At 36.5% G+C, this 27201-nt stretch overlaps 1 protein-coding gene across 7 annotated transcripts in view; it reads left to right on the forward strand.

The window, feature by feature from the left end:
• LOC106870396 (carnitine O-palmitoyltransferase 1, liver isoform) overlaps positions 1–27201 on the forward strand; it is a 116916-nt gene that overhangs the window by 46281 nt on the left and 43434 nt on the right. For 2 of the 7 annotated variants that reach the window (XM_052977872.2, XM_052977849.2), the window contains exon 2: positions 23470–23636. In XM_052977872.2, coding sequence (XP_052833832.1) covers positions 23496–23636 — 141 coding nt within the window. In that variant the 5' untranslated portion in view covers positions 23470–23495. Of the gene's footprint in view, positions 1–482; positions 630–6197; positions 7089–14303; positions 14398–23469; positions 23637–27201 lie in introns of those variants that run through there. The other 5 variants (XM_089346764.1, XM_014916444.3, XM_014916443.3 and 2 more) reach the window with 5 other exon arrangements.

The following is a 27201-nucleotide window of genomic DNA, read 5'->3' on the forward strand; positions in this document are numbered from 1 at the left end:
CTCACGTGGTATTGATGTTCACATGGTCAAAATTAACGTGAGTTACTTAGACATTAACAAATTTATTAGAATATTTAGCTGAAGATCAGAATAGAGTATTTTACTCTTAACTGTGAAACAATTGTACTAAATTAACTAAAGGCAAGTGTTTTTTACTCTTCTCTACTGTTTTTTGTTCTGTGTGTATCAAAAATATCGCTATCAATCTGGAGTAATAATTTGTAGTTTTGAAATCAGTAGTTCTTTGACTGCTATTTCTGAATTCTCAGTATGTTGGAGAAGCAGGTTACTGTCAATCCCTATATATTTATGATTATATATATAATATATATATATATATATATATAATATATATATTTATATATATGAAAATAATTAAAAAAACATATAACTCTCTCCTTCAATATTCATCATGTTAAGGTGTTATATTGTTCAAAGGTCAAAAGGGTATTTAGATAACTGAGAAAGCTTTTATATTACTTAATAATCACCTGCCAACTATTCAGTAAAGGTAAAAATTGTTTTGTTGTCAAGTCCTACCAGGTCAAAATCTATAACGTATCTTATCATATTTGAGTTTTGGTTTAGCATATATATATTGCTGCTACTTAAAGTTTGTTTTCTCAAAGGTAAATACTGTATATTTTTACATTTTTCTTATATTATTTTACCCAAATTACATGTACTAACAATATTAGCAAACTAACTGGTCAGTTATAATAGTTACAAAAGTAAAAGTTTGAAATTAAGTTTGCTCATTCATGCTTTTATTTAATTTTTGATTAGCTTCACTTATTCACAATTTTATGACTGTTATTAATTCTGCTTATGAGGCGGCAAGCTGGCAGAATCATTATTGTGCCAGACAAAATGTTTAGTAGTATCTATTCTGTCTACATGTTCTGAGGTTGACTTTGTCTTTCATCCTTTTTGTGGTTGATAAAATAAGTACCAGTTGAGAATGGGGGCTAATGTAATTGACTAGTCCTATCCCTATTAGTTCTGTGTATAAATCTTATGTAATTTTTTCTTTTTATCATAGGTTTATAGTATATGAAGCTCATTTTTACATTTTATTTAGAGTGTTTTTTTTTTTGTTTTTAGTGTAGAATGTTATAGCTAAAAATGTCTTTCTTTGTAACATCAATCATCTTGTTATAGGCCAGTTGTTCTCAACATTTTTTGACTCAGTACCACTTTCCATTGAATGCTGTTTTAACAAATATCCTCACTGTGTTCTGCAAAAAAAAAAAATTAAATTAAAAAAAAAAAAGAGAAACATTTTACACCATGTTACATACTTTCTTGCGGTTAGTGTATTACACTTACAATTTCAAGATTGCAGTTTCAATTCCCAAAGTGGGCAGTGCAATGTGCTCTTCAGCAAAACATTTCATGTTGCTCCTGTCTTCTCAGTAACCCTGTGACAAACTGATGTTCTATTCAAAGGGGATGTTGTGATGTTGGTTGCTTATACACTATGGAAACTGGGCAACCAACCCTATGAGTTGCAGGACTTGAGACAGTACTTACATTTTTACATATTTTTTATATTGTATCCTACTCAGCTGTGTTGTTTTTTTTTAGATATTTGAGTAGTCTAGAACCTCAATGTTGTTACAGTTTTATGGAAATTATTAAAGAAGGCAAAAAGTTACATAACGAATCCATTTTGAACCTTGGTGATTCATCAGTCATGTTTCTTTCTGTTCACTGATAACATAATTTTACTCTAGTCCTGCCAAAGTCCCCCCACCACACCCATTGTGTATATAAGTATTGTACCAGAATTAGATATTGTATTTCTAAGAAAAAAAAAAAGAATGACCATTTTAGACATTCAGTAGCCCTGTATTGCCCCTTGACATCTTCTATTGCTCTCCAGAGGAAGGGGAATACTACTAAGTTTAAGAACCACAGTTGTATGTTTATTAATCAGTCTCTTAATTTATCTTTGTTATCTACTGAGAGTATAAGAGCTTATGTTGTTGTTGTTTAACCCAAGGTCAATCCTTACTGAGTAGACCTGATCAAAGATGTTCCAACCATGGCCAATGTTTTCTTTTTAAAGGCAATAGGGTATGGTTTAGAGAGATTGGCTGTTATTTTTAGCAAGTTTCCCTCAACGGCTTCTGACAGTTTATGTTCTCCTAAAATGGTAAATACATCAAAACATTCATCAGATGCTCTTTTTCAGGTTTCTTCGTAATATTAACCTAATTATTTGATTACTTTATCATCTTATGAAAACCTTAGCTCAGGTCATAATTTTACAGTTTATATATTTTTTTATTATTTAAATTGAGTTCCAAATAAAATAAATTTTAATATCTATATCATTTTTATCACATTCTTTTCAATTCCTAATATATGTAGGTTTTTTAAAATTTTATTTATTTTTTTACATGTTAGTCATTGGAAGAGAGGCAAGCACCCATTGCCTTTCCAAATACTCCCAGATGGACATATCTGATACTCAGCTTGAACATCTGGAAGCAAAACTTGGGCCAAGAGGGACTTGGGGTCTGAACGCTTTGGACAGAGCCAATTCCACAAAGTGTACCCAAGGACCAGGTGGTGGTGTTAAATTCGGTGGGCGTGTTAGAATTATGCCCCTGAATATCTATGTTGCTAGGCTTAATTACATTACAAACGAAATATGAATTTTGTTTATATGTAAAGATATTGTGAAATGGTTCAGTATACCTTTTATCGTTACTTGTTTCAGTCATTGGACTGTTGCCAAATTGACTTATTTTTAAGTCTGGTACTTAATCTATCAATCTCTTTTGCTGAACCACTAAGATATGAGAATGTAAACAAGCTAAGATATGAGGATGTCAAGCCATGGTAGACACGCACACGCACACACACACACACACACACACACAAGTACATACGTGCACACACATGCACACGTGTGCACGCACACACACACACACACACATAGAGGCTTCTTCACACTTTCTGTTTAACAAATTCACTCACAAGGTTTTGTTCAGCCCAGAGATATAGTAGAAAATACCCACCCAAGGTACTGCACAGTGGAACTGAAACCAAAATCACATGGCTGCAAAGTGCAAACCAAGCTTCTTAATCACAGTCATGTCATCATGTCTGCACTTTGATAAATGACTAAAATCAACCCAGACAAAATTCAAACTGAAAACATAGAGGAAGGCTCTTAAGAAACTATTAAAGCTTCCTTTACTTAATACATCTAATCCAACAGTAAAAATTAATAGCTATAACTACTGTTGAAATTACAAATGACTTGCTCTTTATTTTAATTCTTGATTTTCTATTAACATCATATAATTGATATTTTTTAAATAAAATTTGGAGAGGGAATATATGTGTATGAGAGAAAGAGTGTGTGAGGGAGAGAAATTAGTACTATACATTTCTTTAACATGATCAGGAATAGCCTGCTGCACAACTTCCAGACAAATGTAGGTGATTTATCTGTAGATTTAAATGACTATTATAAAATGTGTCAACTAAAAGTACGTTCTCTCATTTATTTGGATATAAAAAATAAAACTAATAAATAAGATATTTTTGACAATTGTCAGGTGAACTGACAAAGCAACTTGCACATTGACAAACACTGTGGTTTCTAGAGTGAATTTTAAATACAAGCATACAAAACGTGTATCAACAATATAGCTGTAAGAAAGTACCTCAAGGAAGTGCTTTGCACACTAAATACATACACATATGGTAAGGTCTCACATATATAATGAAGTGAGTTGAAAAACTTTGATTAAATAAGATTATCCATGCAATTAGTAGACTAAAAAAAAAGCAAAAAGCAATCAAGGAAGATAACTCTAGTAACATCAGCTAACTGAAATTTTTGGAAAATATAAACATGGGTGTGTAGTTAAGAAGCTCACTTTGCAACTTCGATATAAAATAAAAGAATTTAGATGAGAGTCAATTTGGTGTTTAAAAACAGGCATGTTCCAGTCTTATGAGATCACCTCATGAAAGCATATTCTATTCAGTTGGGGAGCCTTAGAAATGATCACTATTTATAGAAACAGTGAGAACGTAGTGTGTCTGGTTATGGTTATCAACAATATGACTCAGGGAAAAGTTCTGTACATAAGAAAGGGTCTCGCAAACAAGATCATTTTGACAGAATTATAGCACTTTACCCTCTCCAGACCAATGCAATGTACTGTCTATTAAAACCTCATCAAATATAGATTACCTTTGGGGCCTCTAGACTTGTGGGGACCCTGCTTCCCTGTCAACTGCCCAGTGAGCTCATGCCTTAAGATGGCACTGCTTACATATTTTACTGGTTTCTCTTGTTTGTTGCTTTTAAGTTTTTTAATCTCTTGCAGATGGATTTAGTACTGACAGTCTGTGCTGTGTACTGGTATTAGGCTGTTCAGTAACTACATTTTTCATACAAGGAATTTTACAGTGTATTTACAGATTCTTTTCAGTGTGGTATATTTAAAAACAGTGCTGTACAGAGAGAGACATCACACTGCTCACACACTTAGTACCGCTTCCTGTCTGCAAGGGGTTTAACAGATCTAGAAACAGGTTTTTTCTACTAGGTGCAAATATAATCTCAATTAATCAAAGAGACCTTACCTTATGTTTATTTAGTAGGTACACTATTCCCCTGAGCTACTTTCCCTTACTGTGTTCCTTGGAAAATCTTCAAACAATCCTTTAATTTTGGCCATCAGCTCAGCCTTACTTGAGAAAGACACCAACCACTCTGCCTGCAACACCATGTGCCACATGTAGTAACCCATGAAATTAAAATTGGTGAGATTAGGAGGCTAAAAATTGGGGCTGGTGAAGTGATAGAAATTCTCCAACAATCACTTCTGATTGTTCCAGAGGTATGGCAAGGAGCCAAATCCTCCTTCCATACATATGACCTTGCAGCTTCACATAACCATCTGAACTGAGCCTAATGTCCTGTTCAAGGCTGTGGGGCAGCATAATGTCACTCTCACTGGAGCCACACCCAAAGACCATCACAGTTTGGGGAAACTTGGTTTTCAGGATTTGTGGAATATCATATGGATTGTAGACAATCCACCTGTTGTTCTAGGTGTTGCACAACTGGTCTTGGCAGAAGTTCTTGTTCTTTTCATCTGAGAAGGACCAGATCATCTTCAACTCAGTAGGATGCCTCAGCTTATTCAGGAGCTTATTTGTCTTTCTCAAGCAGTTCTCCTTGGCCTTAGCTATCAGAATTTGTCCCTTGTGCTTCTTGCATGAGTAGTAGCAAAGGTTATTATTTAGACTCAACTTCATGGTGGCGACTCCAACACCCATCTTTTTTGCCAAAGCCTGGATTCCCTTGCTCAAATCTTCCATCACCTTGTCCTGCAGTTGTTAGATAAACTCCAGCATGCAGACACTGTCAGAATATCTGCTATGTCTCTTCCTGCTCACCATGGCTTTGTAGTCTTCATTGCAGCTGTTCATGTACATCTTACAGCCTTTTCAGACTATTGAGTTTAGTCATGATGTTAGCATTTTGATACCTGGCATAAATTATCATAATACAAGTAACTCCTTTCCAGTATTCAGATGGCTTCCAGTCCTCCATGTCAGCTAACTTATTCTCAACTACAGCTTTAATTTTTATGCTATCCAATGTCATTCTTGAAAAAAAAAAAAAATTGTCAAATTTAGTTTGTTTCGGTCATCAGACTGCAGCTATGTTGGGGGCACCGCCTTGAAAAATTTTAGTCGAATGAATCGATCCCAAGACTCATTTTTTAAAAACCTGGTACTTATTCTGTCGATCTCTTTACTGAGCCGCTAAGTTACTGGGACTTAAACACATTAACACCGGTTGTCAAGCGACGGTGAGGGACAAATACTGACACAAACAGTCACACACACACACGTACATACATATATAAATACGATTAGTTTCTTTCAGTTTCTGTCTACCAAATCCACTCACATAAGTTTGGTCGGCCTTAGGCTATAAAAGACACTCGGCCAAAGTGCCACGCTGTGGGACTGAACCTGGAACCATGTGGTTGGGAAGCAAACATGTTAGCCACACACACACTGATTTCTGATTCTTAAAATATGCTTTGCTAACGAAATTTTATACAACCGAAAGATGCTCCGATCATTTCCCACAATATTTTCCCCAAAATTTGTATTAGTTAATTAAATTGGAGTTCTCTCCCTTGCTCATTGACTTTAGATTTTAAACATCCTTAGAGGGAGTTTTTGTCCGCTAATTGCTCGGAATAATCATAGATAAACGAAGTTTTTCACCGGCTTCTGACAGCTAATAGCATGATAGTGCCTTTTCACCTCACTTTTATTTTGCACATAAGAGAGTAAGCCGTATATATAAAATAAATGTATGAGTGTGAGATATACACGTTTAGAACGTTACATAGATAGATAGATAAAAATTCCTAGCTGGTCAATCGATGGAATGTTGGTCAGTGACTGAAGTTTGACGTTTTCTCTCTTTCCCTTCGGCGCTTCATTATATCAGTGATTAAGCTTTCCCCGGTCAGTTACTCAGTTACGATGGGATACTGTTCACCCCTAGGAGCACTGCATAATTAAACAACGTGTATATTACTTGAAAGTTATATGCTAAACACAAATCTTCTGAAAGACCTGGAAATGACAGCCAGTAATTCTCCTAGACATCTAAATATTTAATCGTGTCTTGACGAGCTGCTAGTGAATTAACTACTTCGCTTTGTTAGTTAATTTAACCTCCAGTTATAATTCACATTTAGACCGAGTAGAAGGTTTTCATTGAGTAATTGATATGCTGAGCTTGAAGTTAACCAGTGGCGACGACGGCGAGTGAGTGTGAAAGGCTTTATCAAATACTCCACCTCAAGTTTGTTGACGTTTCACTGTTCGGCCACACGTTTGGCGCGCACCATCCTTCAGTTCTGCTAGTGTTTGGGACACGAAGGAGCAACTTTTGTTTACGATTCTTTACCTTCGCATCGGTATTAGTTAACGAAGAAAAAGTGAAAACAGACTTGGTTTGACAGCTTGCCTAGAGAAGCAGTTACTTCGCCCCTGCCAACATATATCCTAGTGTCATATGTACAGTAAGTTATTTCTTTAGTCTTTTTTTCTCTTCTTTCTTTCCGATTATTTTTCGTGTTAGGTAGGATTCGAATTCTGACATTATTAGTCACTAAATTTCTAGTTCGACAACCAAATGGCCGACTTTACTGTTACTCGGCCATTACGATTACTAATATATATGTACTTTAAAATTGCCCTATATTTATTGTATTTTAGTTGTAATTAATATGGATAGATAAATAAGAGATTTAATAGTTGAGGATAAATTCAATAGATTAAAAATCTTTGTAAGCAAATACATCCCTGTTAATAGTTAATTTTTTGTTTAAAATTGTGTATGTTTTTCATATCTATACTTCACTGTAATCATTTAACTTCGCTTTTGTTGTTAGTGCACTAACGACCGACAATTATGAACGTCACAACTTAGCCTTTTCTAGCCGGTCCATGCTTCTCTCTCCCCCCCATTCGCACGGAGTTTTATGATTTACTAGACTTTCCGGTGTCACCTGAAATAAAGAGACCCGTTATAGGAAAGGCAGGAACTGCTACATCACTTAATAGATGTGCGACCTCTTGTCTAGTCATGTATGAGACCTTGTCAATAGACAATTGTTAATGAAACAAACAGATTTACTATGTAGTGTGTGTGTGCATTATATAAGGTTGTAACGTTGTCTCGGCACACCGAGTCAATGACCTTCTAACGTTTTCCGCTTGCAACTCTATTTCACATCACTTCGCTCCACGTCGCTACTTTGGAGGGCGGGGGATGAAATGCACGAAACTCACAACGGGCTCCCTCCAAACCTTCGTACAATACGAATCTGGAACTTTTTTTTTCTTTTCTAATCGAGGCACAAGGTCCGAAATTTTTGGGGAGGGGGCCAGTCGATTAGTTACGCAACCGGTACTTAATTTATCGACCCCGAAAGGATGAAAAGTAAAGTCGACCTCGGCGGAATTTGAATTCAGAACATAAAGACAGACGAAATACCGCTAAGCATTTCGCCCGGCGTGCTAACGATTCTGCCAGCTCGCCGCCTATGCGACAAAAATGAAAACATTTATTCCCAATGCATTTTGGATAGGCGGTTTGAATTATTTCATTTGTTCAAAATAGCTTGTTTATTTAGCATCAATTTAACCATGATAAATCAAACCTATGGATGAAATATTCCAACCATGACCGTCTCGACTTTTGCTAGGCCTTCTGTACTCAGAATCACATCTGATGTGTCATTTTTGAAGACCCAACGTGTAAATTGAGGATAGTTTGGCTGTTGTTTCTAACGGATCGAGCACCATTTTGGCTTGTTGCAATTATGGTGATCCATTTGGCACCACTTGGAGGTAGGAACATTGCCAGACTATTGATGTAGTAGTAGTGATGAAATGGTGGCCAGTATTGTTGACATTCATGAATAACTAGTGAGATTATGAAACTTATTTTGATTTATCTTGTATCAAAGAAAGAAAAAAAAAATCGACGGTAGTGTCCCAGCATGACCGTAGCTTTAAAGCTGAAGCAATTTAAAGAGTTGATATAAACTATTATTTACTAATGTGATTTCTTGCCACTTGTATATTTTTTACTGCTGTTTTGTCTGTCAAGCGGCGTTAAGTTTGTTGGTAAATAGAACCGGCGATCTGCTTTCGATTCCCTCTTGGAAATTATTTGGCGTATATCCCAATATCTATGGGAAAGACATGAATATTAGGTTCACTGCTCTCCGTCCAATATAATATAATATATATATATAATATAATGCCTGCACGGAAGGAGGACGTTGAACAATTATAAATGCTATCCGTTAACGAAGGAACTCTGGGTGCAATTAAGTGAAAAAATATCCTTCAAATAAATTAATATTCTTATAACGGTTGGCATTGTGGTAAGGTGGAAATTTACGGGAAATCCGTGGCAACGACTACGTTTTCGATTCACAGTTACCATAAGAATGGCTTTTGTAGCAGTGTACGTTGCCAATAGTTTATACTATTTATTTTCTCTAAATTTAGGCTTGATATAACATCACATCAAAGTTTGAGCCAACGGGAGAACCTCTATGTACAAGAAATAGCAACCAAATCATACCCTTACAAAAGAACACATTGGATAATGTAGGCCCGAGTTCCCTGCTTATAAGGAAAAGTTGGGATGGTTACAGCTGAAATGTTTTTGATCAGGTCTGCTGGATTAGGGCTGACCTACAGCTAAACAAACTATAGCAATCATTTTCAGAGGAAATTTAGATTTCTATATAACCAACAGATATACACATGTATACAGAAACTTCCTTTTAGTGATTTCTTCAATTTATCTATAATAATACTGATAAAATATAGAAAGAAAGTATGGTTCCATTTGCAAATAGATTTCTTTATGCCATTCAGAACGTCGGCCAAAATTGTGGTATATAGTCGTATTCTTTTCCATTCTAAGTTCAGAATTGCTGGAGTCGATTAAGTTTGTCAGAGTAGAAGTATCTGTCAAATGTACGGCCTTATGTCTACCTACGTTAGAAATTTTTATTTATAATTTTAACTATTATAATCATTATATTTTTTAAAATCGTAAATTACAGAATTGGTAGTCGCCGGTTGACTTTGCTTTTTAATACTTCTGGGCTTGAAAGTGTCTTAGCATCAGTCAAGGCTTGATGCTTAGATATTTGATTATATTTATTCCTCAAAATATGAGGGCATGTATTTAATTGTGTATTTACTCTAAGACAGAAGATTACAGTTGGGAGACAGCACTTATCTTTGCTAGTCATAGTCCTGGGTCTGTTACAATCCTCCTCTTGGGATGTTACCGTATTTTATATACTCTATACTATCATTTTTCGTGTTGTTTCATTCTATTTCAGCGTCATACACACTCTCCCTCGCTTTCCTCTCTCCCTTACCCTCCTCTCTTTTTGTAACATTTCTGTCTCCTCATCTGTCGCTTTTATGGCATTAACTAATGACTCGTCTGTTCCGAAGGACTTTCGGCGCAGGGGCTAAGTATAACTTCCAGAAATTCCTGACTTATCAGTGATACGGAGAGTATTGTTGGTTTGGGATAAATGGAACAGACACGGAAATGCTGTTAACTGGACCTGTCCAAGATACGCACAGAGCGTTGAAACCGTACTTCATAGAATCATTCAGTCTCGGAGCATCGCTGACTTGACGGTCCGGCTAGCGGCCTTGTCTATCATGAAGATCGTCCCATCACCTTTCTTTGACCGAGAAATGTAGGTAGTTTTCGTCTCTATGGCAAAAGTTGGTGGACGCAACTGACAGGACTAAGAACAGATACTGCTTTTCAGACACGCCCTCATCGACATTTTAATATTCCACTTGGAGAGGGAGAAGTTGCTCTCCGAACAGCTGAGCGAGGGATTTAGTTTTGGTAATCAGAAATCCTGGATTGTAGGCTTTGTGAGTGACTCTAGATGGCGAATTTCTTCTTAGAGGACTTTATCACATTTGTATATCATCTATTTCCCCTCCTTCATTCATCCGATTCCTGTGTAAACAAATTCTCATACATTTTGTTATATGTAACTTAACATCCGCCGTGTGGCAATGGAAACTAAATCTTCCTCCTCCTCCTCCTTCTTCTTCTCCTTCTTCTTCTTCTTCTTCAGTCCTGGGGTTTTATGTATTAGCCTGAATGATTTTAATCATTCTCAAGGAATCTGTTGTTATAGGAATTCTTTCTGTTTTTAGTCCTGACGTCCAGGCTATCTATATTTCCAAATTTTTCTATTTCTTAGAGAGATTACATTATTGTCTGTTAGGACTGATATTTCAATTCAGGGGTATTTCTTTCCCGGGTGATCCTTCACAGTATTCGGCAGATTAGCTTTGTTCTCTTTTGACGAAATGGATTAATATATAGGAAACCTTCCAACTCTGTCATGCCTTGATTAAGACTGGACACTCGGAAACAATGCACCTAATTGTTAAATTCCCATATATTCTCCACATTCTGCATAATTACTTAATGTATTTGGCTTATTTCAAGCTTTCAGTCCTTCGTTTCTCAGCTTGTGTTGCAGTTTTCGTTGTCTATTTCCCACCTGGTTTTTTTTTTTTAATCTGTCTACTGGTCAGATCGGGAATTTTGTAACCAACACTTTAACATAGCAATCTATAATTTCATTTTTAGCTTTCCTTTTAAACTTATTCACAATTTTGGAAGGTTGATTATGGGGTCTGTAGTTCTTGGGGTTTGTTGTTTCGATAGTCTTACGGATTAGAATACTTTTCTCTCTCAGTGAGCCAGTCACATGTCTTTGGGTCTGTCGGTATCTTATTAAATGTCCTTGCTTGTTTCACATTGTGACCTTGTTAAATATTTTGTCCAAAAGTTTTGGAACTTAAGTTCTGGAACCAGCCACTTGTTTGTTTTTTAATGTGCCTGAACTACTTTTTATGTTATTATGACATCCTACGATTGTTCAAGTAGTTTGTTATTTGGAACAGTCTCTTCCTTGATCATACAGCTTCTCAATTCTTCTGCATCCTGTTGACGCTGTGTTGATTTCTATTTTATGTCGATTTCTAACTGAAATCATTTGGGATTAGAATCGAACTTCTTTAAACAAAAAGACAAAAAACTCGTGTTTCATACCGCAGAGTTCTTTGTGATTTAACAAAGATATATTGTTTCAGGTATTCTTTAACTTTGGAAACATTTTTAATGTTACATTTCTGTGGTATTTGTTTAGTTTCGCTATTGATTTCATTGAAGATTGAGAGATGTTTGCCTTTCCTCCACTTTATATATTTTTTGTCTTTTCCTTGATGTTTGTATCTTGATATTCTTAAGACATATGATGAGGTATCCAGTCGTCTTTGTAACTACACTGTCCCCTGCATATAATATTTCGTTTAACCTAGTGATATAATGTCCATTTTCAATAAATCTATGATAGCCAGGTTTTCATTTTTATTGTTTTTATTAATTTATTGTTTGAGAGGTACTTTTGTTGATTTTTAAGATATATCGTTAAGTACGTATGTTTGGAGTTTGCAAATCCTGTGTTGTATCTCGTCCTTGTATATTCCCGCTGTTTTGGACCCTTGTGGCTAAATAATGTGAAAATTGACTTCATAAGTTTCTAAATCTTTCTTCTAAAGTTTGCGCGCGCGCGTGTGAGTGAGAGAAAGAGAGAAAATAAAATTGTTGCAAAGAATGAAATTTCTGACATTTTGGGCAGTCTTTTCTTTAGAGAAAAAAGAAAACAGTTTTACCTCTTTGGATTCAATTCTATCGCGAGTGAGTGCATATGTTTGTGAAGGTGCGTGGTCTAGTCTTTGGGATGTTGGGTTCACGATCATAAGGTAGTAGGTCCGAGTCTTGCTCCGGGCGGCGTATTTTGCTTTTGAGCAAGGCATTTCATTTCATATTGTTCAGTCTATTCAGCTGATTGTTCGTGCTCGATGTTCTGATGGGCCAATGTGGGAGATCTGGGAGTGCCTGTCCCTGCTCGGGACTACATAAACACCTAAAATAACTGGCGGAAGCGTAACCCATGCTTCCAGGTCATACTCGCTTGCGAGTGACGGCTAAGTTATATATATATATATATATATATATATATTTTACTTGTTTCAATCATTTGACTGCGGCCATGCTGGAACACCGCCTTTAGTCAAACAAATCGACCCCAGGACTTATCTTTTGTAAGGCTAGTACTTATTCTATCGGTCTCTTTTACTGAAAACACACCAACATCGGTTGTCAAGCGTGTGGGGCGGGGGGGGGGGGGACAAATACAGACACACAACACATCACGGGCTTCTCTTTCAGTTTCTCTCTACCAAATCCACCCACAAGGCTTTGGTCGGCCCGAGCTATAGTAGAAGACACTGACCCAAAGTGCCACACAGTGGGACTGAACCTGGAACCATGTAGTTGGGAAGCAAGCTTTTTACCATACAATCACGCCTGCGATTATATATATATATATATATATATATATATATATATATATATATATATATATGAAATGTACAGTATTATATATCCATCGCAGTTGATCTTACCAATCGGTTTCACGTAAGGGATACAATGGAGTGTTAGGTAACAATCTGATTATATAACCTTACGCTCATCAGAGTTAGCCGATATGGAAGGGAATATGATGGATATATAATACTGTACTTATCGGATAACATACCCACGCTTAGACGACTCGCGCGTATATATATATATATATATAATCTTGTTTCAGTTATTAGATTGGCCAAGGTGGGGCACTGTTTTGAATTTTAGTCGAACTAACCTACCTCAGTACATTTTTGTTCAGCCTGGTACATATTCTATCGGTTACCTCACTGTTAAGTTACGGAGACAAACACACCAACACCGGTTGTCAAGCGGGAGTGGGGGACATACATACACACACACACACGAAAGGCTTCTTTCGGTCGACCAAATCCACTCACAAAGCTTTGATTAGCCCGAGGCTATAGTTGAAGACACTTACCATAGGGACCACACAGTGGGACTTGACCCGAAACCATGGGGTTGGGAAGTAAACTACTTACCACAGCCAGTGACCGTGCTGGAACACTGTCTCGAAGTCCAACGGATTCCCAAAGAGGTCTATATCACCTTTCAGAAGTATGTTAACAGCCATGAAAGGGAGGGGTATGCAATATATTAATTTTACATTTAATTACAGCTTCTACATTTGATTACATGCGAATAAAAGTTTGGTCACGTAGGATGTATTCAAGCATTTTTAGACGGGCAAAAGAAGGTTGTGGAACATTTTAATGAACCCGAGTATTTCTGTTCCCTTTTTTGCCAAGCCACTAAGCTCGCAAACAAAGCAACGTCGGTTGTCAAGCGGAAAGTGAAACAAACGCGCACTTACATTTATGTGTCTTTATGTTTGTCCCCACCACCGCTTGACAACCGGTGCTGGTTTGTTTACATCTCTGTAACTTAGTGGTTCGACAAAAGAACGATAGAATAGCTACCAGACCAAATAAGTTGTGGGGTCCGTCTGTTTGACTAAAACCCTTCAAGGCGGTGCCCCAGTGTGACCGCAGTCCAATGGTTGAAAAACGATTTATACAAGCACGCGTGTATACCCGCGCACGCGCGACAGACATTTCGCTTTCTCTCTACCTAGGAAATCCACTCACAAAGCTTTGGTCCGTTCTGGTCTATAAACACTCATTCAAGGTACCACGCAGTGGGTCTGAACCCAAAACCACATTGTTGCGAATCTAATTCTTTACCGCACTAAATTGTATATGTATGGTTGTGAAAGAGGAGAGAGAGCGCAACTAGAAATGAAATAAAAGAACAAAAAGGTGAGTTGTGAAATCTTACTCCCTGCCCGTCTGTCTGTTACGTTATTGAAGTGTAGGAATTCGTCCCAACCTTGAGTTGTTTTGTTGCATTACAGCATATTTTTTAGTAGGTTGAGTACAAAGGTCAAAATGTGGGACGAAGCTGTTCTATCCCAGCGGTTTTCTCCTCAACAACTGAAAGCTTTGCACACGTGACTTTTGGTCTTGTATGAAGATTATAAGCTAACTTCCCTCTTTCTCTCTCTCTTACATTCGTTCTATTTTTGTTTTTCTCGTACTATCGCTCGATGCAAGCAGGAACACATACACGTGTGTGTAAGGAAAAGCTAGTACAATAAAAATGCACTTTATTTTCTCTCCCATTTCTTAGCGCCCTCTCCACCACCATTATATATTTATCTTCGCCTCTACCTCTATTTTCTCTCATTCAGCTGTATAAAACTTCTACGACTATTTTGTCAACTTAAAACCTTGTAATGCTTCTCTTCTAGTTAAGCATATTTTAGTTATCTTAATCCATTTTAACTTTCTTTTATTATATTGGTGTCATTGATTTTTGCTCCTAAAAATTTCTTATGCAAGACACACATAATACTCTCAAGAAGTATGGTGTGTTTACCACACGCTGACAGCTCTTTCTAAAGACAACGATATCGCGAAACGTGCGAAAATATACGAATATGTTGTGTGGGTGTGAGCAGTACCGTCTTAAGGCGCAGTTGCTGGGGGCTTCACACCTCAATAGACCCAGTTCTGACTATATATGCTGTGACTTACTGTCAGTAAATAAATACTATAAGAATCCAGTGCATTGATTTCCTCGGGAGTTTGTAATTACCCAAGGTAATGAATGTAAACAGATAGAAAAATAGATTTATGCTGGAGCACCGCCTTTAGTCGAGCAAATCGACCCCAGGACTTATTCTTTGTAAGTCTAGTACTTATTCTATTGGTCTCTTTTGCCGAACCGCTAAGTTTAGGCGGACGTAAACACACCAGCATCGGTTGTTAAGCGATGTTGGGAGACAAACACAGACACACAAACATATACACATATATATACATATATATACGACGGGCTTCTTTCAGTTTCCGTCTACCAAACTCACAAGGCTTTGGTCAGTCCGAGGCTATAGTAGAAGACACTTGCCCAAGTTGCCACGCAGTGGGACTGAACCCAGAACCATGTGGTTGGTAAGCAAGCTACTTACCACACAACCACTTCTGCGCCTTGATAACAATGTAAATGTTTGTTTGTGTTTTGTCTTCGACAGCTGCAAGTTATACTGTTTCTCTTACGTAATTAATAACAAACTACTCCAAATTACTTTACTGGGCTGGTCAACTTTAAACAGACCAGTTTGGCTTCCAAATTGTCCGATCTTTGTGAGGTTGGGTCCTTACTCAGTTAAGGGCTTGCCGTTGTTTTGGTTAATGGGCTGTAGTGAAACTACCTATCGTCTCTAACACCTCGATCGCCATTACATACAAAACTACCTATCGCCATTAGATACAAAACTGCTATCGCCATTACATACAATCTTCTCATTTGAATATAAACAAGCGAGCGTAGTGGAAAACACCAGCCTTGTCATCACGTGACTGATTATTATTTGAAGCGGCATATTCTTCGAACCTTTCCCGCCAGAACGCAAACTGACCAATCACAGCCCTTAATAAGGTCACGTGATAGTGTTTTCCTACTACCGTCTTGGAGCCCTCTTAACGCTTTAAATAGAGCAACTCATACCCAACAAATTTGTCTCGGTCCAGTTTCTCTTTGAGATCTGTTCCGTGTACCACACGACAGCAGCAGCAACAATTAGCCAGCGACCACTTCAACAGCTTCGTCCAGCCAACGATGACCACCGCCGTCGCCACATCAGCAATACGAGTCTACGACTACTAACCAGCAACATCGTCATGACCAACACGATTACTACCAAGCATCAATCTCCACCAGCGTCAACACGACTTAATATGTACACCGAACTAAACCACCACGGCACACATCTCTCTCTTCGATTCTGTTAGGTGACTTAGCTTCACCACGATAATAAACAGACAAGAGATTTCAGCCTGCGATAAACGTCTGTCCTCAAGGCCCTGGCATCGAAGCCAAAACACAACTGGTGATAAGCTCTGCCAAACGACGAACATCTGTATAACAAGAATCACGGCCCGGCATCGATGCCACGACATCACAACTAGTGATCAGCCCTGCCACACACAGCCCCTCACTTCATATACAGACTCATACTATTGGGTACACAAGAACTGGTATAAAATGCTCCCGTGTTACTGACTCTTTCTCTGCTGTAATATTTCACATACACATACATGTATCACTCACATACATACTTTTCTTTGATTATGTTCTTATATGTCGCATACACACTCACACACAGACATACATCTTTAACGCTACAATAAATATCTCTGTTATTCATCTAATACGGTTGTGGTCTTTCATTACTGGTCATCTATGTTATCGTCGCATAACATATCATGTATATCATCTTCGATATATTATTTTGTGTTCGTCCGTGTGACACGTTTAAATAAAAGGAGTCCTGTTTTTCCATTCGTCACCATCTCTCCTTTTTGAGTTCGCACGGTCGTTCCTTACAGGGCTATTTGATCCAGTAGACTTTATGATCAAAGATATTCCAAACTTAGCCATTGCATTTTTTTGTTTTTGTTTTCAATTCATATAATATCTACAGGACATTATATGCCGTGTCCTTCTCTTTTTAAAAAACGATTGCGTGTATATGAAAATTTGTCTGCTATTTCTAACAGGTCGAGCGACCGCGCATTTTTCTTTTTGTCCGATGTGTATTTGTATGTGTGTGTGTGTATATATATATATATATATATATATATATATATAATGTATTTACCATTGTATACAACGTTTTTCTTCCCTTTGCTCTTGAAATATATCGTAGCAAATCTATTTTTCTGGTTATATTTACCCTCGTTACATTTCTCAAAATCACATTAAAGAAGCACACACAAACACACATATATGTATATATCGGTACTCCTCGATTTGAAGCTATGGTTATCTTTAACTGGTCAAACAATTACCGCAATGTCCTTCGTCTTTCTCTGGAAATTAGGATTGTACTATGCACTAGAACAGTTTCCTCTTATTTTCTCCTGGTACTCACTGCGGTCGTTCCCGGGTGATATAGTAGCTATTATATTATCAACATACAAAATGTTTCCACCCTTAAAACATGATGAAACTTTGTCCACTCTTGTTATTTCACACGTCCTTAATTATTGCTATGACTGCTGGTCGTTACCGGCTTTATGTATAATAGCTAGTTTAATGGGTTTGTTTGTTTTGTTTTGCCGTTTCTTAATAGGTGAACGTTAAATATCTGGGCGTACCTGACTTCCAACTAGTTTCAGGTCAATTGTTTACACGCACATAACATTATTATTATTATTATTATAGATTCGTAGGACATTATACGATGTACAATTTTTAAGACATTTTTCTTTTGTTTTGAGCGTGATTTGGCTATTACTTCTAGCAGGTTGAGCGACCACACAATTTCCCTCCTTAACTCAAAGCTGTTAATATTTGAAGTTTGCTCTGAGACACCAGACGTTTTAAAAAATATTGTCCGGTATGCTTTTCATCGTATGATACTAATAGTAGCACATAAAACATAGGCAGAGGTAAAGAATACGCACACTACCCGTTTTCGGCGTAACAAAAACCCTACCCTAAATCCTAACTTTGACCCTAAACACCAGGTGTGCGTATTCTTTACTTTTGCCATGTATATATATATATATATATATATGGCTGATAGTTAGCAAGGTGAGACACACATAAGAAAGAAGGAAACAAAGGACCACTGATGAGGTCACAGAAGTGTGACGAAAGAACTCTGGCCGAAATAAGATTAAGATTAATGTAATATAAAGCTGAAGCAAATTAACACCAAATATACAGTGCGTGTGTTTTTATTGACTAAACTGGCAATATGACCATCCCCAAGTACAACTAAACATGAGAACATTGATCATCTAATATGATGTTAGACGCACAACACACATTGCGTCTGTCAAGACGTGTTGTCAGGTAATAGCCCAGTGGCCTAATATAATTTGACAGTTTTTTCACCCTTGTACTGTGTTCTAGAGTAAGTGATCAACAAGATATTAATATTTAAAGATCACCTACTTTATCCAATATTGATTTCAAATTTTGGCACAAGACCAGCAATTCCGTTGGGAGAGGGAGTAAGTTGATTACATTGACCCAATGTTCAACTGGTACTTATTTTGTCGACTCCGAAAGGATGAAAAGCGAAGTCAACATTGGCGGAATTTTGACTCAGAATGGTATCGCTTAGCATTTTGTCCTGAGTGCCAGCTTTCCACCTTGATACTTTGTCTAATATTGATTTCAGATTTTGGCACAAGGCCAGCAGTTTTGGGGAAGGGAAAAAGTCGATTTCATCTACTCCAGTATTTCACTGGTACTTATTTTATCGACCCCGAAAGGATGAAAGGCAAAGTCGACCTCGGTGAAATTTGAACACAAATTTACCACTAAAGTATTGGTTCTCACTCACTGGACCAACAAAATGCAAAATCTTGTTTGAAATTTCTCTCTTCTTCTCACCCCCGCCTCTTTCTCTCTCTCTTTCCTTTTCTCTTTTCCCCGTTCTCGTTTACTCTTATCCTCTCTTTTCCCCCTTTTCGTTTCCTCTTTCTCTTTTCCTCTCCCTCTTCTCACTCTCTCTCTCTCTTGCGCGTCCTTTTCTTTTAATACTTTTCTCTTCTTTCCTGCTGTCATTTTTTGCTTTTATTTCCTTTTAAACATACTATCAATAAATTATGTGTACATACGTACATGCATGCATGTATGTTTTTTTTTTTTTCTTACATATCTGAAAGATTTTCCTTTAAAATGGGTGTGAATGTGTTGTTGCAAGTACATACACGTAACATTCTCAATAAAATCTTGGTTCCTACATGATGTATTACAAATTTATAGAAATAAGTACAGTGTAGGTTAATATGTTGTGTGTTGCTAGCAGGAGATTTTGCTGTTTGCCCCAGTTAATATCAAGTGATGCACTTTTTCACTGAATCACTATCCTTCTGCGTAGAATTGTACTATATCCTGCTTTTAAGCCTATCTTTATCTCTAACAGTGTCCTTGATGAAGTGTAAACATTTTTTTCTTTTATTTGATCTTTCTCACATCATCTACATTTTAATATTTGTTCTTTTTCTAGGCTGGTATAGATTGGACTGGTATATTATACTCTAGCTTTCCAAGAATCTCCATCTTGTGTTATCATTTAAGGCATTATCAGATGTAACCACTTCTCAAAGTCCTCCTTGGCCTATATTTGCCAGAGGTGATCCTCTACTATCAATTCATTTTTCTAAATACAATCTCTCCAATATAATTGCTACAGATGAGACTGCAGTATTTATGGGCCAAGGATCTAAAACAACAATTGAACAGACAAGTGCCTCATCAATATGGGTTGATTTAACTATGCCACTTGTTTTACATGGTTCTCAAAGAGGTCTTTTAGCCTGGGATTCGGCCAGTACTCATCGTGTAAAAGATATGAAAACCTTTCTTTCTGGAAGAAGAATTGACCACTTAATGATTCCCTCAGGAATGACTTCATATCTACAAACATTAGATCTTGTAATAAACAAGCCCTTCAAGGATTATTTGCAGATGGAAGTGAATGAATATATCAAACATAGAATGGAGAGAAATCAGTGTGGAAACTTTGTCAAACCCAACCTCCAAGAAGAAGTGAATTGGGTGAAGAATTCATAGAATAAAATTACTGACAGTTGTGTTGCCTATGCACTATGAGCAGGGTACTTGGACAAAAAAGTGTTCATTTAAGGAAAGTTATATTGCCAAACATGAGAGATTGGGGTCCATGATTCTACAGGAAATGGAATTGCAAGAAATCCAGTCTGAAGTTTGGGGTTTAATGATTTATAACGATGTTCCAGAAGAGGACGAAATGTTTGTACTTGACTAAAAACAATAAGCAAATAAACAAACTTTTGATAACTAAAAACATGAGTTTCCTTTTTACAATTTTTTCCTTTTATACGAGGACATGAGACTTTTTTGTTTTTCTTGGATTTTTTTCTGCAAAAATATAAGACATCCCCCCGCCCCAAAATAAGCCCCAGTGGTATAATTGTGCAGTAGATGTGTCCATATATATATATACTTTCAACTATGTTACCCTCAAATACCTTTCTCCAACAAAGGGTCTTGTTCAAGCTGTTAGAATACTCTTCTCCTCATGATTGTATGTGTATGACCATGTATATGTGAGACTTGCTCTTTCTGTTTTCTGTAAAACAACTGAGCTAAGTTATTATTGTTAATTCAGTTCAAAATGGACAGATTTCTTCAACCCTCCGAACTTTGACGTTGAGCAAGCTTTGACAACTGCTTCACACATTTACAACATTGACAACTGCTTCACACACTTACAGCATTGACAACTGCTTCACACACTTACAACATTGACAACTGCTTCACACACTTACAACATTGACAACTGCTTCACACACTTACAACATTGACAACTGCTTCACACACTTACAACATTGACAACTGCTTCACACACTTACAACATTGACAACTGCTTCACACATTTACAACATGGACAACTGCTTCACACATTTACAACATGGACAACTGCTTCACACATTTACAACATGGACAACTGCTTCACACATTTACAACATGGACAACTGCTTCACACATTTACAACATGGACAACTGCTTCACACATTTACAACATGGACAACTGCTTCACACATTTACATTTTTCATGATCAACAAGGTACCAGAAATTTCAAATCCACAATCTTAGCTGTACATTATCAGTTGAGGCAAATACATTTAATATGGCTTTGGTGGTTACTCCTTCCCAGGGTCAGCCTTAGCTCTCTTTTCACATTAACATAACATAAATGGAAGACAATGTCCTGTTATTGAAAAAGAAGTAGCAGTTATTATCAAAAGTCTATATTTATGGAAACAATTTATCCTACTGACTACTCACCAATCAATATCATTTATGTTTCTGCCTTCAACTAAATCCACGATAAAGAATGATATGACTGCCCACAATGAGCAAGACTATATTGTTTTACAATGTTAATCAATCTTGTCCTGGAAGAGATAATATCTCTGCAGATTCTCTCACAGAGATCCAGTGCTGTAGATTACTTCCTGATATATTCACACTTTGTTACTCTGGGGAACAACATGTATTCTATCAAAACAAATACTCTTTCCTTTTTATTGACAATCTCAACCAAATCTGCAATTTTATGTTTGGAAAATTTGATCAAGGCTACACAGCTATTCAAACAACTGAGTTTGGGCTTTATCAGTCCAAAACATTCATCTACTTATAGATTTATTGGCAATCATCAGTGATACATATTTGCATATACCATAATGGACAGCTTTGGCTTCTTTAGCTTTAATTCACTTTGAACAAGGGGCTTAATTTATGAGCCATAAATTAGCTACTTTTCTCACTCAACATAAAATTGCAAGAGACTAAAACCACCTCCCATTGGCCTGGCGGGAATGGAGAAGGTGAGAGGTTTCATTAGGTGTTTTTGAAAGTCTGTACACTGATTTCCAGCTAGCAAGAATCTACCATAATCAAACTGGGAGAAGTTCTACCAAAGATTCCACCTCACCAAGCCACTTGTTATTGACATGTACCAGTCACCCTTACCATTTATCCATCTCTATTACTATCCATCCTTCTCTCACCCCCTCTACCACCCTCTCACTCCCTTCACCTGTACATCCTGATTCTTTTGTTAATGCTCTCTACATTTTACCTTTTCAGCCACATGGCCATGAGCAAATAAACTCATCATTGAGGGTGAGGACTTTAATCTTATGGAGTACAAGGCAGCCCTACCAATGTTGGTGCCATGATAAAATGTACTCAGTTGTGAATGAACAATGAAACAAGTGATATCAAGAGAACTCTTAATCTTGTCAAGGACATGACAACCTCTTGAGTCCTGGTCCACAATAAGATGCACCCAGTACACTATATAAAGTAGTTGGTGAGAGGAAGGGCATCTAGCTGTAGCTCATTAGCAAGTGTCTTCTATAGTCCAGGGCTGACCCAAGTCTTGTGAATGGATTTGGTAAATGAAAATTGAAAGAAGTATGTGTGTGTGTGTGTGTGTGTGAGCGACAGAGAGAATGTTTGTATGTACTCTTGTCTTGATCTATCATACATGCAATGCTGTACATTTCCAGTCTTCCATGAAAAATATGTTTGGGCATTGGTAAATTATCTTCTTGGCAGCAAGAAGGACATCCAGCTATAGAAAATCTACCTCAACAAATTCTGATACATGCCAGCATGGAAAAGTGCACATTGAATGTGATGATGATAGTCAGGATATAGTGTCTGCAATTTTTGTATTAGTTCAGTATAAATGTTTTCTATTCCTTAAGTTAACAGCTGCTGGACAACTGGCTTCTACTGTTCTTATATATTTTTTTTTGTTTGTCCCAGCTTATATATAGTTTGTTATGCTTATGTTTTACAGAAATTTTGGCAGGAACATTCCAACTGTATTCTTTCATTTTATGAATACCCCCACCCCCACCTATACACACACATCACTGTGATATATATTTATATCTTTAGGACTATACTTGCCTGGTATTTTGACCACTATGTCATGCCTCATAAGTAGATAGTGTTATGTTGGCATATTCAAATAGTTGCATAAGATCTCACATCTTGGTGTTTTACTTTCACCACTATCCCTTTTTGTGCATCAGGTATTTTGTTGATATTTCCTGTTCCTGAACTGCAAAAGTATAACTGTTGAAAGTGGGAGCTGTTAGTCCAAGAAAGACTACTCTGATTATATATGTTACTGAAGTTTTCTTACATAGCCATGTATGTATGGTGTATTTATGAAACCGTTGATATTTGTAATATTTGTTTTGTTTTCATTATTCTATCATTATATTTATGTATTTCTTTTCAGGTTTGCTCATTTCATAAACTGTTGTGATGGCTGAAGCACACTCAGCAGTTGCATTCTCCTTCAGTGTGACTTCTGAAGGTCTCGATGTTAATGTCAACCGAGAGGTACTGGGCCTTATTTTCAAGAGTGGTGTCACATCATGGAAAAAACGTTTAGGAAGATTCAAAGTAAGATATTGCTTTAGCTAAACTATTTTAGTTGTTTCTTCTGTTAATATATGTGTGTCTGTCTGTCTATTTCACCTACTTGCTTTCTCCCACCCTCTCTTATCTCTTTACATTCTGAATTCAAGTCTTTCCTGTGTTCTCTGGCTTCTATAAGATATCCCTCTATTGCTAAAATGTTCCTGCTGCCTAAAGAATAAATATTCCATTTAGGTGATAAAGTTGTTATTGTTTTGTCCAAAGATGTCTTTAATTCTGCAGACCTATAGTCAAAAGAGTTCTAGATGTTAACTATCTTGTCTTTTACTCAGAGATAATGTATGTAAGACTACATTATCCATTTGTGACTGTTAATAAAGTGACATTTGAGGGAGATTTCTAATAGATTGCACAATTACAAAGAGGTTCCTTTCATTACTATTTACTTATTGTTTGCTTGGCAATCAATCAATTACCTACCCAATGGTCTTGTGTGTGTGTGTGTGTGTGTGTGTGTGTGCACAATTATATAGTATATTCTGTAAAATCTGTCACTTCATATTTTTACATTTGCATAATAAAAGATGGTGATTAAATTCATCATCATTTTATACCTGTTTTCCATGCTTGCATTGGTTGGACATGTCTTCTCCAGCCTGCCATCTCTTCTCAATGCATGCTAGTTATTGCGGCTTATTGTTTGCTAAGAACTTTTCTTATAGTTGTCTGTCTTGGAAGATATGTGTACTACTCTTTCTTGGCACAAACCTGAATTGCATCTCATCAAGGCTAATTTTCTTCCTAATTAGTTCTGCACTATGTCTTTCCATTACTTTCATGACTTGGTCCATTTAGTTTGGTGCCTCTATAGTTTCTTTCTGGAGCGTCTCTTTTGCTTTTATAGCAGTTAACGGTGACACTATTATGCCAGTTATTGGGATTGACTCCTAGTAATACCTGATTGACATTGTGAATGATCTATCACTGATGATCTGGCTTCTTCCCTTGCCTTCATACCCTTAATAGCTGTTTTAACTTATTAGCTATCAAGTGTGTTTGAACTACTCATCTAACTTAACACTTAACATTTAATCTAGCTTTGAGTAATAGCTACCAGGCATTTTCTGGACAATTTATCTGTAGTAAGTTAGTCTCCTACCCAGACTTTTTAAAATCTTATTCACTTAATCATTTCATAACCATATTTCCAATTAAGTTTCAAATACTTTTTCAAAATAATCAAGAATTCAGAAAGGTTTGGTAAATTAACTGTGATGTTTTTATTTGTTGGATAAATTTGTTTTTCAGAAGGCATTTCAATTTGTTGATAAATAGTTGCTTGCTGATATCTCACACCATTTGTTTAATGAGATTGTAATTGAAGATCCAGTTTGAATATGAATATGTTAATATAACTGATTTCAAATGAGTTGGTGACATGTAATTAGGGGTTTAGGGATTGTCCAAAGTGAGTTGGTTTACTTAGGGCTAGGAGTTGTCTTAAGTGGCTTGATAAAATAAAACAAGGGGTAGGTTCAGATAAATGGGTAACATCTCAGGTAGGTTGGTAACATGGCTTTAAGGGTGGTCTCCAGTTTATTTTGAAATAGGATTAGTGGTGGTCTCAGGATTAATGCTACAGAAATCAAAAGTTAAGTGCTGGTCCTATAAATTCTTCTAATTTGTGAGATGTGTTTATTAGCTCTTTCAATATCAACCTATATGGGGACTGCTCTGGTTCTGATATAAAACTCTCTTATTTTAAACACTTTGTCATCTTATGTAAAACCCTTTTTGTTAAGTTCATAACACCAGCTTAGTAATGAAAAATTCATTTCAGTAAACCTTTCCAAATTCTTGTTTATTTTCAATATTAATTGTCACACTTAGGCCATGTATTTTATAAGAAATATTTCTATGAAAGGTATGTATATATTTAGGAATTTGTGGATTCTTGCTGTTCAATTTCAGTAATTATTTTTCTCTAGTTGCAATGAATATCAATAAAAATATGATGATATTTGTCTGACTTAATTGGTAAATTACTTGGTTTCTATTGTTTGCCAAATTTCTATTATGTAAGTAATCTTTTAATCATAAAGTCTACATAAATACATCCTATCCCTTTACAAAAATAGGTCAAGTATTAAGATAAAAATGTTTATTATCAATGTTGTTGTTTGTGATAGATATTGTAGGGGTAAGTTTGTGGTCAACAAAGTCGACTCTTGTTTGAACCGCATTCTTTCATTAACATTTGTAATACTCTGAGGTGAAGTATGAGCTTCACTGTTTTCCAATATTTTTTCAGCTCTTTAAACTCTCAAGTTTCTACATCTCAGCCACAAACAACCTTTGTTGTTTGATGTTTTCAAACAAAAATGTACTGGGTTCAATCTAAAGACTTCTTCTTTGACTCCTGCCCCACATTATTATCATTACTATGGTGTAATTCAGAACAGTAGAATGACAGGAATAGTGGAACTCTTGTGATATTTAGGTTGCTTCAAAATCTGTATTCAAATTCTTTTGGGTTGACATTGTCTTTTATCTCTTCTTATTAGCTCATCTCTCTTTCTCTCTTTCTCCTCCTCTGTTTCTGTCTCTATCTGTTTGTCTCTCTCTCTTTCTCCTCCTCTGTTTCTGTCTCTATCTGTCTGCCTGTCTCTCTCTCTCTCTCTCGTTTCATTCTTTAAAAAAAGTGGAAGGTCTAACACTGCTCAATCTAATTGGGTTTGTAGGTCTAACACTCCACCTGGTTAAATATCAACCACTATCATCACCACCACCTGGTCCTTGAGTTCTCTCTGTTATAAGTATTCAAACTTGGACTCTGGTTCCCTCTTCACCCATATTTTTTTTCCTGTAGATATTCTCCTACAGATGTTGATAATGTGTATTATCTTCATCAGTTTGTCCTGACAACTATAAATCATCAGCATTTTATACCTAATTTTTCATGCAGGCATAGGTTAAATGGTTTTACAATCTGTCATGGTTTTTCATCACCTGGCATACAGCAACAGAGAAAAACTAACCAACTCAATTGTTGTATATGTCATTATTTTAGCATGTTTTCACAGACTAGATGTCCTTCTTATACTCAACTACTTTATTGCATGAACTGAGTACATTTTATTGTACTACCAGCACTAGAGAAGTTGTCCTCAGTAAGACTAAAGAGTCTACCTACCTTATGTTGTCTCCATTTGTTCCATATCAAAAATAGAACCCAAACTTCATTTTAATGAATAGGCTTCATAGACAGAAAATGCTTCATTCAGTTCTGAGCAGTTATGTTATAGTGCATTTGAACACTCTACAACAGTCTCATTATTATTATTTTTTTTTTTTTACAAGGCACAAATGCACATCATAGTGGAGCAGTGTTTGCTTTTTCTAAGATTGTGATAGTTTCAATAATAACTATTCCAGTGTCTAATTTATCGAACTGCAACATTTAAACAACCTTTTCCACATTTAGTGGTCACAGCTCTAATACATGGACATGTGATCAGAATATTGCAGGAAAGAATTGCAAGATGTATTCTTCATGACAAGCCAAATGGCAGGAGACTTAGTGGTCGAT

The sequence above is a fragment of the Octopus bimaculoides genome, chromosome 2 (genome assembly GCF_046866305.1).
Source record: "Octopus bimaculoides isolate indiv1 chromosome 2, ASM4686630v1, whole genome shotgun sequence".
Classification (NCBI taxonomy): domain Eukaryota; kingdom Metazoa; phylum Mollusca; class Cephalopoda; order Octopoda; family Octopodidae; genus Octopus; species Octopus bimaculoides.